Here is a 16867-nt window from a genome sequence, read left to right on the forward strand (position 1 = left end):
ATAGCATGTTGACTTATGTTTTTTCAAAAAAGCAAACTGTATATTGAATATACCTGTTTAATATACTATATTCTGCTTCGTATATGGAAGTATTACTTTTGACACTAAGTGCAAAATTAAAAAGGAAATTGCTCTCTCAAAGGTCACCAATGACCCTTTTATCATCAAATTCAAAAGTCTTTCTTCAGTCCTCATGATAGAAGTAAACCCTTTGAGAGTAAAGATTATTTTATTCTTTGTATTTTTATCTCCGGGATATTACATAGCATCTTGTGCAAAGTGTGCCCTTAATAAATGCTTGTTGATTGATTGACCTCTCTGCCTCTTTTAATGCTTTTGACAACCTCCTAGGAGTTTTGAATATTCTCTTCTCTCTTGAATTCTGAGGTACCATTCTCCAGGGGTTTCATTCTTTCTCTGTTACATTAATGTTGATTTTTTTTCCCCCAAGATCCTATTCCTAGTCCCTTCTTCTGTCCAAACTTTCTACCTTCATGAACCTATTTACTAACATGACTTCAACTATTACCAATATATAGCTAACTCCCAGTTATATTTATTCCGTTCCGACTTTTATACAAAGCTTAGACCTACATCTTCAAGTACCATCCCCAAGTGGATAACAAGAGCAACTTAGACTTAACATGTCCAAAATGAAATTATTTTTCCCTGCCAACCTTCCTTTCTTATTCCGTCACTGGCATTATTTGGTCACCCACATTCCCAACATTCATGTTCTGTATAATCTTCCCTTCTTTCTTATCGCCCACATCTAATCACTTGCTAAGCCCTTCCATTTCTGCCTTTGCAATCTCTCATGTGTCTTCTGCTTTCTACAGTATCACTTCCACCACTTTATTTCAGGCCCTCATTATTTGGACTATTACAATAGCTTTTTAACTGACTTCCTGAGAGGAAGAAATCCAAGCTATCAATGCCTTATAGAAAAAAAATGCTCTAAATCACTAACAGTTAGAGAAATAGAAATTAAAATAACTGTGAGGTGTCACCTTATGCCAATCAGATTGGCTAAGATGGCAGAAGAAAATAAAAAAATTCTGGAGGGGATGTGGGAAAACAATACAGTGTTGGTAGAGGTATGAACTATTCCGACCATTCTGCAAAGTGATTTGGAACTAAAAGCTATGGAACTGTGGGTACCGTTTGGCCCAACAATAACACTATTAGGTCTATACCCCCAAAGCGATGAAAGGAAAAAGGACATATATGTACAAAAATATTTATAGCTGCTCTTTTTAGGATGGCAAAGAACTGGAAACTGAGGAGCTGCCCATCAACTGGGGAATGGTTGAGCAGATTTTGGTATATGGTTGTGATGGGATGCTATTGTATTCTAAGAAATGATGAAGGCATTGTTTCAGAAAAACCTGGGAGTATTTGTGCGAACTGATGCCAAGAGAAGTGAGTAGAACCAGGATTAACAGCAATATTGTAGATAACCAGTTGTGAAAGACTTAGTAACTCTGATCAACACAATGATCCACTATAATTCTAAATGACTCATGATGAAAGATGCTATCCACCTCCAAAAAGAGAACTGATGGAGTCAGAGTACAAATTGAAGGATATGTTATTTTCTTTTTAATATGATTAAGGGAGAAGTGTATTTTATATGATTATACATATTTGTAATAGATTTTGTTTTTCTTGCCTTCTTAATGGGGAGTGAAAGGGAAAGGGAGGAAGAGAATTTGAAACAAAATAAAATAGAAATAAAAAAATATATCAAAAAAACAGGCCTCCTGCTTCATCTATTCCCCTACTCCAATCTAGTTTTTATACTACTGTCAGGATAATTATCTTGATATACAAATCTAATCATCTACAAATCATAAAATCTAATCTAATCCTTCAATAGTTCTATGTTGCCTACAAAATAAAATTCAGTATTAATCAACTAACAAGCATTTATTAAGTACCTACTGTGTGCCGGGCATTGGGCTAAGCACAGACAGAAATGAAACAGTCCCTTCACTTAAACAGCTTACATTATATTAAGGAAGACAAACATGTTTGCACAAAAGTACATACAAGATAGTTACAAGATAATTAACATGGGATGCTAGGTCTTTCACAATCTAAAGTTCCTTTATCTATCTCATTTTTTCACCTACTATTCCCCTTCATGTACTTTCTCTTCCAGGAAAATTTAACTGCTTGTTACCCTCTGCAATGCTGCATGTATTCCAGCCTCAATACCTTTGCTCACACTTTTCCATATTCCTAGAATATTTTCTACTTCATTTCCATCTGTTAAAATCCTAATTGTCCTTTAAGGCTAACTTAGGTGCACCCTCCTCTAACAAACCTTCCCCAATCCATCTAGTTAGCCACAATCCCTTTCCTTTTGTGTCTTATGTAGAACTTAGTTTACATAATCCAGAGTTTTCAAGTATCTCTTTGTAGAGTGCCAGATGTGGAGTCAGGAAAATCCAAGTTCAAATCCTAATGAGATACTTTCCACCTGCATGACCCTAGATTAGTCACCTAACTTCTCAGCTTCAGTTTTCTCAAGTGTAATTAAAATAAGGATATTAATAACCATATACTTCACAGGATTGTTCTGAGGGTCAAATGAGATAATAGAAGTAAAACACTTTGCACACCTTAAAATGTTATGTAAATGTTATTATTGCTATTTATAGGTTTGTGTCATATATGCCTAATTAGAGAGTAAGCTTCCTGAAGGCAGGGATCATGGTAGTTCAATAAGTAGTTTTTTGGACTATATCTTATAAAATTCTATTTTATAAAATCTTTATTTCTTTCCCACTCCCTACCACAGCATTTTGTCAATATTAGGCACTAACTAAACATTGGCTAAAGTTGAACTTTGTTGAAGGTTACACGAATATATCCGATTTAGAGTCTCATTTATGGGTGCTAATCTCATTCCCATGATGCAAACCCAAATGATATGAACTATTAGGAGACATCTAGCAAGCCAACCCATTCAACTTTAAAACTATTTTCCTAGGTTTTCATTCTTTCTTTTGGTAAGATTCACAATCCAATATAACTACTTGACATGATGTATAAAAAAAAAATGTATAAAAAAAAATCAATCATTCATCAAGGAGTAGGCCTCTCAGTGAGTCAGGTATCATGCTAGATAATGAGCAAAGACAGAAATGAAACAGTCCCTGTCCTCAAAGAGTTTACATACTAACAGAGGAGATTACGTATATACACACACACAGATGTGCTTTTGTTGTTCAGTTGTTTCAGGCATGTCTGACTCTTCATGACCCCATTTGGGATTTTCTTGGCAAAGATACTGGAATGATTTGCCATTTCCTTCTCCAGCTGTTTTATAGATGAGGAAATTGAGGTAAACAGGGTTAAGTGACTTGCCTGGGGCCACATAACTAGTATCTGAGGCTGAATTTGAAAGATGAATCTTTCCAACTCCAAGCCCAGTACTCTTGCCACTGTGCCACCTAGCTGCCCTTCACATATGTGTATACATATATAAATAAGTACAATAGAGTTTATTGATGGGAGGGGGGAGGAAGGGACTAGCAACTGATGAGATCATTAAAGATCTCATGGCATTTGAGTAGCTTTGGAGGAAACTAGGCGTTCTGGGAGGTAGAGATAATACAAAGTAATAGAAAAAGCACTGAGCTAAAAAGTTTGAAGACCTAAATTCTAATTCTGTGCCATTTTCTGGTTGTGTGAACAAGTCACGACTCCATATACATTCAGAAGGCACTTAATATTTGCGAGATGACACCCCCATTAAGAAATGATCATCGAATGTAGCTAGCTAGAAAAAATATTTATTAAATACTTACTATGTGCCAAGCACTGGGGTATACCCAACTAAGCAAGATAGTCTGTTAGCTCAATGAGCTAACATCCTAATGAGGGAAGACAGTGCTTACAAGGGAGATGAAAAAGGAGAGGAGAAGGCAACACGGGGGCCTAGGCAATCAAGACTTTCTATGGCTGTCTGGTTCCAGGTGAGACAAGATGAAAACTCACCTATATTAATCTAGAGTCCCAGGGACCGAATTCAAGGTTGGAGGAGCAAAGAGAGGGTGGCAAATTTTTGAAGGGGAAAACAGCATAACATGGAAATAAAATTTCAAAATATTTACTCTGTAAATAATCTCCTTTAACTCCTTTATGGGGCAGCTGGGGAGTGCAGTAGATAGAGTGCCTAGCCAAGAGTTAAGAGAATCTGAGTTCAAATCCAGCTTGAGACACTTATTAGCTGTGTGGTCTTGGGCAAATCACTTTACCCTGTTTGCCTCAGTTTCTTCATCTGTTATATGAGCTGGAGAAGAAAATGGCAAACCACTCCAGTGTCCATGACCCCGAATGGGGTCATGAAGAGTTGGACAGGACTAAATACCAACAACCATAAAAACTCCTTAACATCATTTTCTGAACTTGAGAGTATACTCTGAAGCTCATGGCACACTGTTTCTCATAATAGCCATGCTAGCCATACTCTCAGCAGTTAGCCTTATTGGAGTTCCCAAAAAGTGCCTAAGCTAGAGAGAAGCATTTGCACATTGTAAGAGCTGAGTTTCTTCCTTAAGTACACATAGAGGGTGACATGGGTGTTCTGGCATACTTAGACCCACACCATATTCTACATACACCTAAGACTTCTCCTTCTTGATCCCAAGACACATTGGAATGGAGAATTCATTTCCACCTATGACAAAGTTTGCCAAAGTTTGAAACCCTTGAGATCAGTTCAGTGTTTTGTTCTCATTCTCTGCCTTCCCCTTGACTTTATACAGCAAACAACAAATGAGTAAAAAAAAGAAAAAAAAAGGCAGCTGTGCCAATTCTTTTTCCAACCAGGTGGGAAAGTTTCTTCTTTCCCTGCATGTAGTTAAAATCTCATCCTGGGAGGCCCGCACCCTTCAACTACCCTCAACCACAAACTTTGCAGAAAGATAGAAAGAAATTTTCTGCTGTGGTCTCAACATTTATCTATGCTCATTGAAGCCCAACAGTACAGCACACAGGAGGGGTTACATGTGCAAAGCAGAAGGGTCAGAATAAAGCAAACCCTGTCCTATAAGGGAAAGTGTCAGAACTTTGTTTCCTTTCCTCTGTTCTTTGCTCCGCTTTTGAAATTGTTGTTTGGATTAAGCAGTATATTTCAGGTAGCAGTGTCCATTCCTTTACCCAGACATAAAACATTCTCTCATTTATACTTAACTCCACAGAGCCAGATAACAAGTTAGGATCCAAATTAGTTTACAAAATTATCACCCAGCACCACATTACCATATTACCAGCAGTGTGCCACATTATGATAGAAATCTACAAAGTTAACTATCTTTCTTATTTTACCTGGTTTTGCTTTGTTTTTTGTTTTTTTGGTTTTCATTATATCAACCTTCTTTAGCAACAGAATCCTTGAGATTTGATTTGGAGGTAAAATTAGAAGGTATTTCCCAGAAACCTCACACCAACATTACTCTTCCCTTGGTACCATGACCTACTCATAGTATTTTGAAGAAAAAAGATTTCAGGCTTTGAAATTCTGAGAAGCCTGGTTAGTACTCTCTACAGGTATTTAATTAGTCAAAATCCATTAAGCCATTCAAAAAAGAATAAATCTGAGTTTACTATACATATTTTCTAACCTGTTTATTAAAGCAACTCTCTCAACTATATTAATGAGGTGTTCAATAAATATTTGCTTTGTAAAGAGAAAAATTCATGTGTTCAATTTTCCTCAGAAGGATACACCATGCTGGACTAAATTCCAGAGGCAGAGGGCATAAGATAACATGATAAAGTTAGTCATACCTAGAAGGACACAATTAGCGTGGTGAGTAGAACACTACGCCTGGAGTCAGGAATATCTGAATTCAAGTCTGACCTCAGACACTTACTGTGTGACTCTAGGCAAGTCATTTAACCCCTATTTGCCTCAGTTTCTCATCTATAAAATAGGAACACCTTGGGGAGGGAAGTGGGAAATCACTCCAGTATCTTTGTCAAGAAAACCCCATAGGCTTTGTCCATGGGGTCACATAGAGTTGAATACAACTGAACATCAAAAACAAGATAGGATTCAAACTCGCACATTCCTTTCTCAAAAATGTAACCTTGTGGAAAGTTTCATTACAGAGATATCCACATAGCAGATCTCACTGTGCAAACTCACCCTGGAATTTAGCCATGAGAAAAAGTCAAGCTGTCCAGGAAAAATGAATTCAAAGAAATCTTGTTTATTATCTGTGCTCTTATCTCCATCTAAAAGTATAGATTGGAAAAGAAAGGACATAAAACCTTCTTTTGCAGCTTTTTAAAAGAATAATATTATCCTTATACGCATTGTGCTGTTTGGGGGAATGTTTTTTCTAAAATATAAACTGTGCCAGGTTTTATTAGTTTACTCTTAGAAACTTGGAGGGGGAGGGAGGTTAAAAGGAATGACATAGAAGAAATACATCAGTTTGATCCAACATTAAATATGCATCTCTCTGTCTGTCTGTCTGTCTGTCTCTGTCTCTCTTCTCTGTCTCTGTCTCTCTCCTATATCAGATGTCCACTTGGAAGACATGATCCCCCTTTTCATCCCATTACTAACTCTTTTTTTCTTGGAAATCTCTTACCAACAAACTTCCAGAAGTAAACCCTGAAAAGACATCCCAATTGCCAGTAAGCCCACACTCCTGAAAGACTTAGTATGAACACAGGAAAGTCAATATTACAAGGGTGGGGGGACAGTTAGCAAAAGCATCAAAATTGAGAACTGAGATTGGACTTTGAATAGGACACTTACCTGTCTGCGGAGAGAGCTGTGAGTGTAAAGACTGATACCCCAACTGAAGTAAGCTGAATAAAGGGGATCAGTTTACAACCAATTCTTCCAAAAAGCCACCTGTCTGCCAAATACCTGCTAGCATCCACAGGAGCGCATGTGATGAGTAGAAGCAAGTCTCCCAAAGCCAGGCTGGAGATGAATAAGTTGGGCACATTTCTCATAGACTTGACTGTGCAAAAGATCTTGATCAGAGTAATATTGCCAACCAGTCCTATGAGAATGATGAGCCCATACACAACTGGGATGATATACAGGAATCCTGGATTAAACCAGTCATTCTTCAGAGGGAGGTTGTCACTGTGGTTAGAGGTGTTGCAACTAATAAAGTTGTCTTCTTCCAAATCCAGGAGAAAGCATTCCTTTGCCACCATCATTTAAATTTGTGCCACCCAAGTGTGCTCTTAGATACTCTTAAAAAGAAATTGTTGTAGTGCAGCCTTTGGATAGAAGAGAGGTTAAGTGTTCTGCTGGGCAATTTACCTTCTTTAATAAAAGCATCACCAGGCAGGAGTCCTCACATACTCCAGCCAGGCTTTTGATCCTGAACCTGTTCTGTTCTTCAGATTCATCTAATCAAGCAGATCAATCTGTAAGTTTGTCACAAAAAAAAAAAGGAAAGAAAAAGAAAACCCGAGGAAAGCCCAGGGTAGGAAAAAAGAGAGAAAGAGAACATGCTCAGAATTCAATCTGGTTAGTTTACCTCTTCCGTTCGCTATTCCAAGCTAAGTACTAGCCTGAGTTTGCCTGATTGCAATTTGCCAGAACTTTTGACTGTTGCTTTCATTCCCCGGTCCTCTCCTTGTATTTAAAAAAGACAGGTTTAAAGTGAGGGAAAGAAACTGCTCTTGGAAAGCCTTGGATCCTATAGGCAGGAGAGACTGCACGTGACAGCTCTCACCAGCAAGACTGCTCAATAGAACAATTGGAAATGACTGTGGGCTACTTCTAGACTAGAGAATGCCAGCCACCTACTGGACAATTTCTTCACTGCCCAATCCACTGTCCCTTTCCAAAGAAGCATTAGCTCTTTGGAGGGAAATGAAACAGATTCCCTTTTGGATTTGTCTTTATGATAGCAGCAGTACCTTTAGCGTAGAATTCAGCATAATTGCCATACAGTCGGTACTCAATAAATGTTGATTGTCTACCTGAGCTTAGCACTGGAAATCATCTGGGAGACACTCCAAGTTCTCTAGGGGTCCTGAAGGGAAGCCAGAGCCCACTCATTTTCCCCACTCCATTTCAGTATGCTAGAGACTGGAAACTTAATTTACAAGAGAATTCTAGTAATTCTCTCAAATAAATCTGCCAAGTGCACCTGTTCCACAGTTTATCATTCTCAGCATTGCATACTGTAGCCTTGAGGAAGCTAGGGGCAAAGGGTGACAGAAAGGACTTTAACTCTTTAATAGGTAACATTCTGAAAGCCCAGGAAATGCTCTAAGATATATCAGAGTCTAAAATAATCCTCTTCTATAATCACAAAAAAAGGAATTTCTCTTTTTTTATTATGGGATCTCTGTACTAAATATAATCTTTTTGGTTTGTTTATTTTTTTTTTACTTGTGTGTGTGGTTTTTTTTCAAGGGAATCAGGGTTAAGCGACTTGCCCAGGATCACACAGATAGTAAGTGTCTGAGGCCAAATTTGAATTCAGATCCTCCTGATTCCAGGTGCTCTATCCACTGGCCACATAAATGCTCCAGGAACCAGATATAAATCTGAGCACAAAAGGATCTGAATTCTCTTACAGAAAAAAATACAGTCATTGCTCACAGTACTAAAGACTTGTTCATTTCACTAAGCGTTTTTCTCACAACAGCCCTGTGAAATAGGTAGTACAAATATTATTACCCCCATTTTGTAAATGGGAAAACTGAGGACCAGAGGACCATTGATTCTAAGTGACTTGCCCATAGCCACAAGGCTAATAAGTAGGAATGAAGATATGCTTGATTCCAAGGACAGGGTTCAATCGTGCCTAAAAACATGCTAATCTACTCTAGCCTGACAAGTATATTATTAATTAGCTTTTCCATCAGTAATTTATACACATGAATGAACTGCACTACTCTGTTTCAATCTTCAGAATTTGTGCAGAGCAAACAACCTCCTGAGGTTCTCCAGCAGCCCACCAATTATTGATTAGGTTCTTGTTAAAAGATTTCTATGGCAAACCTCACTTTCCAGCATTCTGAACCAAAAGCAACCATGGAAGAAGTGAATTCTTGAAGATTGTTCCTGTTTGGTATTCCTAAAAGGGGAAATGTGTCCATCAGAAAAGCATAGAAACTATTGTCCTGGGAATTTCCAACATGACATTATGAGCACTTGGGCCACAGTTCTATTGCTCAAATACCCAGAACAAAATCAACAGCTGTTGCTTGTTACGTGAGTACATATCATTTCCTGCACAGCCCAGTGTAGGATTGACGCCTCAGTAGCAATAGTCGTCATCAATATTATCGAGCACCCTTGGAAGGGGGAAGGAGATGGGAGAATGCACAATTAGACACCATCACTTCTTGCATGATGATGGCAATGGCTGCCAGGTTGTTAAATCACATCCAGGTATTTATTCAGCAGATGACTGAATGGTGACCCTTATGTGCCTTCAGCATATGCGTAGGATAGAACATATGTAAACAAAGGGTTACTATTTTCAAACACTGTGGTTTATGAGAAGTAAAAACTGATCCAACACCCTTCTCTCTCTCCTGCTCAATGTTGCTTTTGCTTCAGTTTTCATGAGGAACTCAATAATTTCCATTCTATTAGACAACTGGGCTTTAATAGTGGACTTGAAATTTAGGTTGGATGTGACTTGGATGGAAACCATGCAGATTGTATGTGAGGGAGAAAGGGAAAGGAGGATAATAGAATCATTGATTTAGAGGTGGAAGTCACCTTGAATGCCATCTAGTCCAATTTACACTGAATGAAACTGAAGACTGGAGATGTTAAGTTCAAGGTTTCACAGGTAGGGACAGAATTAGGATTTGAATCTGGGTCTTCTGACTCCAAAGCTAGTGCTTTTTCTATGATGTCACCAAAGTAAGTAGAGGGAAGAAATTTATCAATCAAATATCAAATTTATACTGAACACCATTTCTATGTAGACCATTGTGATTGGTATTGTGCCAGATTTAAAGTATAAGACAAAGTCCCTGCCCTCAATGTTCTTGCTGTCTAATTGAGATCACAATACACAAGCACAAAGAAAAGTTAACTGATAAGCCAGGCAGTAGATGACAATGAGTGGAATAGAGAATGGCTCCTGCAGGACTTTGGAGGTGGGAGAAATCACTGTGGTAGAAGGAGGTACAGAACTGTTTCAAAAAGGTCAGGTACTTAAAATCACAAAGGCACAGGATACTTGATCTTGAAAAAATAAATATGATTCAGACAGACAGTAGGTTTCTTTTAGGTAGCTAGGTGAGGCAGTAGAGTACTGGGCCTGGAGTCAGGAAGACCTGAGTTCAAATCCAGCCTCACACATTTACTAGCTGTATTACCCTGGGCAAGTCACTTCGTCTTTGTCTCATTTCCTCAACTGTGAAATGGGGATAATAATAGCATGTACCTCCAAAGGTTATTGTGAAAATCAAATGATAATATTTGGAAAGCAACACATAGTACCTGGCACATAGTAGGCACTTAAAGTTTCCTTCCTTCCTTCTTTCCCTTTCTTCCTCCCTTTCTTCCTTCCTCCCTCCCTTCCTCTATTCCCTTCCTTCCTTCCTTCCTTCCAGAAACCTTTGGGATGACTTTGGTGAATTATCATGGGTGTGTGTGTGTGTGTGTGTGTGTATCGTTGTGGTGGTGGTGGTGGTGATGTATTTCTATCTTTTGCTCTTTGAAGCATTTTTGTCAATGCCTTGAATGAAAACATAGAATTTATACTTGTCAAACTTGCAGAAGTTATACAATTGAAAGGAATAAGGTAATGGAGGTATGAAAAGATTTAAAAGAGTTGAAATGTTGTACATTAAGAGAAATAAATATGAAGTCCTAAACTTGGATTCCTTAAAAAAGAAATCAGCTGTATAGGCTCAGGATGGAAATTAATTAATCTGAAAAAGGCCTTGAGGTTTTAAAGAACAGCAAGGTCAACATGTGTTGCCATTATGATGTGACAAAGAAAGAGCTAAGATTCTGCTGCTATGTGTAACATACAAGGCTGCTCTGGGAGTCGGGCAAACCCAGTTTCAAATCCCACCTGGGACTTTTAATAGCCGTGTGATCATGGACTAATTAATTAACCTCTCTAAGCCTGTTTCTTCATCTGTAAAATGAGAATAATAATGCCTGTGGGACCTACCTCATAGGGATGCTGTGAGGTGCCAATGAGATAATATATAGAAAGCACTTTGCCATCCTGAAGTCCTATAGAAATATCAGTTATTATTATGGAATCAGAGTGAAGGATGAAGTGTTCTACTATGCCCTAGACAGAGAGCACATCTGGAATCTCTCCTCCTCTTTGGAGTACCACATTTTAGAAGTGATAATGACAAACTTGAGTTCACTTGAGGACAAGAACCAAGAATGTAATGGGAATCAAAGCCATGGGACATGAAGATCACTTGATTAAACTAGGGGTATTAAAGAAGACTGTAACAAAGAAGACTTAGCGGGGGAAGGAATAGCTGCCTTCAAGTATCAAAAGGCTGTGAGGTGGAAGAGGGATTAGATGTGATCTTCTTGGCCCCAGAGTACAGAACGAGGACCAGTGCATGGAAGTTACAAAAAGATTATTTTGGGAGGTAGAGCCAATGTGGCAGTAGGAAGCAGTGCATTGGCTCCTGCCCACAAACTTCTTCCATCAAATCTCGAAAATGCACTAGACTGAATCCTGATGAGGGAATCCAGAAAGAGGTACAGAAAGGTCTTTGTTCAATACAGGCAAATAGGCAGAAGGATTTGGGGAAACTGGGAACTGGGTCAGGCCAGAAGCAAGCCTTGAGTGGAGTATTTGAGGGTGCAGGGAGAAGCATCAAGGCAAGAGGAGGTCTCAGACCTGTAAAAGAGTTTCATTGTCCTATTGTGGGACAATTCAATGGAGACAGGTGGTTAATGGCAGCTCTGTCCTGTTCTGAGTCACAGACCTAGGGTGGACTAAAAAGGGCACCATAACCAGGCATCTGCTTGGGCAGGGGTGTTCTTGGAGAGGAAGGCTCTAGGCTGTATACCAAAAAAGGTAGAAGTTCAGAAGCCAGCAGAAGCAACAGTAGTCTGACTCAGACCTCAGATTCAGAACATAATCTCACTCACAGCATATAGACAAATAACCAAGGCAGGAAAAAATTCAAAGGGGAGCCTACAATTCTGCCACTCTGGACCAAGAGAGCTTTCCAGCCAGATGATGGAGCAGAGTCCAGCAGGAGGCTATTCTTGCACTGACCCAAACCCAGGTCAGGAACTTGCAGAGCCCAGACCAGGGTACCAATAATACCACAATACCACTCTGGGAGCACTGAAAGGTTTTCCTGAAATCCTGGAAGAACGCAACAAGTAGTTCTCCAACAAATCAGTGAAAGGACCAGCCCATCCCTAACATCAAACATTCAAAAACAGGAAACATTCAAAATCAGGAAACAGGCTGAAAGAGTGGACAAACAAAAAAAAAAGCCTCCTCTCTAATAAACTATTATGGTGGCTAAGACAATCAATACAAAAACACAGAAGAGAATGATTTTAAAATATCTACAAACAAACCTCAGAGAAAAACACAGTTTGAACATAAATTCAACTAGAATTCCTGGATGAAATGATGCAAGCATTAAAAAAAAAAGTTTAAAAATATTTTTCTAAATGGAATGAAAGTATTTGTGGATAAAAATTTAGAAAAAAAAATGAGAGCAGGGGAAGAAAGCATTGGAAAGACAATTAATAGCTTGGCACAAGATGTTCAAAATCTTGCCCAGGAAACAACTTTCTGAATATTAGAGTACACCAAATAGAAGCCAATGCCTCCATGTTGCAACAAGAAATACTAAGCGTCTGAAAGAGTCTATTGGCTAAAGAAATAGAAAAAAACCTAGGGTAAGTCATAACCAAAACAACTGACCTGGAAAACAAGCCAAAGAGGAAAAACTATAAGAATAATTGGATGATCCAAATGCTATTGCCCATGAGCCTAGATATTATATTTCAAGAAAATCTTAACTGCCCAGATTCCTTTGAACCTGAGGGAAAAGTGTAAATAGAAGGAATACACTGGTCACCTCTGAAAAGAAATTCTAAAATGAAAACTCCCAGGAACATAATAGATCAAATTCAGAGCTTCCAGGTCGAAGAAAAAAATATTCCATGCAACCAGAAAAAAAGAATTCAAGTACCAAGGAGTCAGTCAGGACCACATAAGATTTAGCAGCCACTGGTATAAAGGATCAGACAACTTGGAATATGATATCCCACAAGGCAAAGGATATAGGCTTAGAGCCAAGAATAATTTACACAGAAAAACTGAGTACAATGCCATATAGGAAAAAATAGATTTTTAATGAAACAGAGAACTTCCAAACATTGCCAATGAAAAGACCAGACCCATGGAGAGGGTTTAAAGTTCAAACACAGGAGTAAAGATAATTATAAAAAGGTAAACATAAATGAACAATAATAAAAGACCAAACAAGGATGGGCAGAGAATAAGCATGTAAATAAATGTGTACACTGCACCCAAGTCACACATGTGGATGGTATAGATACAGAGAACATATGTAGCAAAGGCAGACACGTGGTCTGACAACTCATACTTTTTGTACTATGGGATTGCTATTGTTTCCTTGTAATGTCATTATCCTGCTCTCTATTAGACATCCTTCTGAAGAATGTTCTTTTTTTTCTTTATTTTTCTTTAGATCTTACTTCCCTGTCCCACTTTGGACATTGCTTTATTCCTGACCTACTCCTTGAACTAAGTCATAAGGTTCTTGAATGCAACCTGTTTCTGAGCTGATACTGGTACACCCCCAATCATGTCTTCCATTCATTTTTCTCCAGCTCACTAGCCAAAATCTTCCCCTTTCTGGGAGTACCAATTGGGGATAATACCAAAATCTTTGTTTCTGTAGAAGCCTCTGATGATAGGTTTCTCTCTACTCAAACAGAGCTTGAATAAATACTCCTCCTCACCATCTTCCAGGAACATGCCACCAAGTAGGCTAAAGGGTCCCTATTCTTAAAAGGAAACTTAGATTCCCCATAATTGTATAAAGACAGCTTTGCCTCCTTCATGTCATTTGAAATTTGACACTCTCCTTAACAGAATTTGTCTTTATGAAGTCTTTTGCAGAACCCCCCATCTTAGTGACACAAAGAAGGGACAAAGGGCAGTTAGAATCCTATCTAAACCTCTAACTGATTTAACTGTCATGTAAAAGTAAACTGTGAGGTCCCCAAGTCAACTGAATTCTGCAGTCATTGGAAGCTCAAATTGGTCACATAACACTACACCCTTGCTTTCCATTGTTTAAGTCTGATTTGTTGAGAGATCTATCAGTGTGAAGATGTCCAGCAAGCAGTCAGAAATCTGAGACTGGACTTCATGGAAGGTAATGAATTTGTTGTTAGGCATGTTGCATTAATTAATGTAATTGAACAAAAGAAAATGAGAAAGTAAAGGAGTAAAGAAAAAAGAAAGAAAAATTATCAGATTGGTAAAAAACAAGGAGTGACTGGGAGTTTTACAGTTCAGAAGTGCCAATAATTAAATCAGTTATTAAAAAAAAGCATGGAGTGTCAAACCAGTGGTTTTGAGAAGGTCAGTGATGTTGTAGGGGAATAAAACTACAATGTACATCAAATGTTACATGGATATCAGATTTTTGGCTGCTTATAGGACCTGAACAATGAGAAAGCTAGACTAAAGTTTGCAGTAATCCTTAAAATGAACCAGACTGGAGAGATGTCAGATTTTTAATTAGGTAGGGAGAACAAAACAAGAAGAACGTGATGACAGTATCAAAATATGACATGTTCAGGTTATTTTTTTAACTTCTCTTTTCTTCTTTCCTTACATGGGAGATGCTATCATCTTCTACAATAACAGAAAAGATGATCAAAAAGTAGGGAGTTTAGTCTTCAGGAAAAAAAGATTTGTAAACTCAAACACCATGTAGGAGAGTCATATCATGTGGGAGAAAGTATAGTTCCAACTTTATTTTGCTTCTATCTATACAGTTGATGAAATGAGTAGCTATGAAAGCAGGTGTGGAATGGGTTGATGTGAAATGAAATAAGTAGAGCCAGGAAAACAGTATATATTACAATAATGTGAGAAAGAACAGCAATCACAAAACAAATTAAACTGAAACTGAAAATTAAAATGGCCAAGCTTGGTGCTAAAAAAGAGATATGAGAACAGACCTCTCTCCCTTCTTTGCAGAGGTGGGGGACTGTGGGGGTAGAATTTGATTGGTATAAGGAAGATTTGACTTGGTCAATGTGTTGATAAGTTTTGCTGATGTTTTTTCTTCATTTTTGTATCCTCTATTTTATGGTGTGGCTTTTAGTGAGGGAGAGCAATACAAGTGGTATAAAACAAAACATAGAAATTTGAAAAGTTTAAAGCAATATAGACTCCATAAGAAAATGTATTAGGTAGAAGACCAGAATTCCAGAACTGAAATTCAGAGAATGTCAGAGGACTGCAGAAAAGAAAGAGGAGAGAGGAAATGCTGAATGAAACTAAAATTATCCAGTCAGAAGGGGAATTTTCTGTGAATCCTCTCTCCAAAATGTACAAAACAAGCACTAGGTTGGATTTATGGTAAAGTTGACTTTGTAGTTCATATCATGAAGTACTTATGTCTAGGATTCAAGAGACTAAGATTCCATTCTTTAACCTGCCTTGTTACCTTAGTAAATCACTGAATTTCTTGTATCTCAGTTTTCCCATCTATAAAAGTGAGTTCAAATCTCCATTATCAATGGCCTGAGAGAAGAATAGGTTCCATGGAGAGGCATCATGGATCCTCTACTTCACCAAATGCAATTCTTTTTGTCTATTATTTTTCTCCTCTCACATTCTTCTCCCCTACGTACCCCTCTTTGACAATGACTATTGCAAGGCTGTGGTAAATGAAACTTAATGGGGGGATTCCTTTGTGATGGATTCAGGTATGTTGAAAAAGAAAAAAAACATAATTTATAATGGTTGAATGAGAAAGAATTGGGAATTGGAGAGGTTTGTGAAGAAAGAAAATTCTTGTTAGCTCACCAGAGCATCATAGGTCTTGTGAGCCTGATGAAGATCAGGCAACATACCTGAAACTTAATCAGTTTCATTTAGTATGGAGAGGTGCATTTCAGGATTTAGTTTTTGTTTCACTAGGTAGGGTGGTGGGGGAGCATCCTTGAGAGAGTCTGGAGATATGATGCTCCATTTTGTTGAAGAGAGTCCAGGATAAGAATACTATATGAAGACCAGTGATTTTGTTGCTGGTAGAGATGAGGCAGGCATGCATTACCAAGGATCTAAGACAGAGGCCTTACTGGCTCTACCTCATCTTCATGATCCTGCTCTTTGGTTTTTCCATATGCCGTTCTTATGTGTGTTAGGTGGAGGCCTTTAAATGACATGAATGTATGCATGTGAAAATTAGGGAATTCACAAGAATTGAAAGGAATTTTCCAACTGACAAGTCAGATAATTGGCCCTACCAAGGGACCTTCAGTAAGAACAATGAAAGATCCAATTAAAAAAAAATTTAATATTACATTGAAGAGTCTATTTGCTATTTCTGGCTGCCTGGCTAAATTCAGATATGATGGTCTTAGGCTATGTGGAAATCCATGAAAATTCACAAAAAAGGATCTGGCTACTAACTAGCTGTACCACAACAGGGAGCTGCAGACCCTTAGGAGGCTGCTTAACTGAAAACCAGCAGATGGTAGCAGAGAGCAGCTCAGGGACCAGTGCAGCTGGAGACCATCCAGAGATGGAGTGGAGAAAAGTGATAGTAAGCATGGCAGTAGAGATATCTTAATACCCAGAAGAAATGTGATGCCTAGCAGAGAGCATCAAAGACAAAGCAA

At 38.3% G+C, this 16867-nt stretch overlaps 1 protein-coding gene and 1 long non-coding RNA gene across 2 annotated transcripts in view; one reads left to right on the forward strand and one right to left on the reverse strand.

Moving 5' to 3' along the window:
- Positions 1–7450, reverse strand: part of GRPR (gastrin releasing peptide receptor) — a 43879-nt gene extending 36429 nt beyond the window's left edge. Inside the window, exon 1 of the mRNA XM_072614278.1 lies at positions 6785–7450. Within this exon, the coding sequence (XP_072470379.1) occupies positions 6785–7200 (416 nt within the window). The 5' untranslated portion in view covers positions 7201–7450. The remainder of the gene's footprint in view (positions 1–6784) is intronic.
- A 6683-nt stretch (positions 7451–14133) lies between these two features.
- LOC140506750 (uncharacterized) overlaps positions 14134–16867 on the forward strand; it is a 70629-nt gene continuing 67895 nt past the window's right edge. Inside the window, exon 1 of the long non-coding RNA XR_011968067.1 lies at positions 14134–14382. This is a non-coding gene — a long non-coding RNA (uncharacterized lncRNA). The remainder of the gene's footprint in view (positions 14383–16867) is intronic.

This window comes from Notamacropus eugenii, chromosome 5 (assembly GCF_028372415.1).
Source record: "Notamacropus eugenii isolate mMacEug1 chromosome 5, mMacEug1.pri_v2, whole genome shotgun sequence".
In the NCBI taxonomy this organism is placed as follows: domain Eukaryota; kingdom Metazoa; phylum Chordata; class Mammalia; order Diprotodontia; family Macropodidae; genus Notamacropus; species Notamacropus eugenii.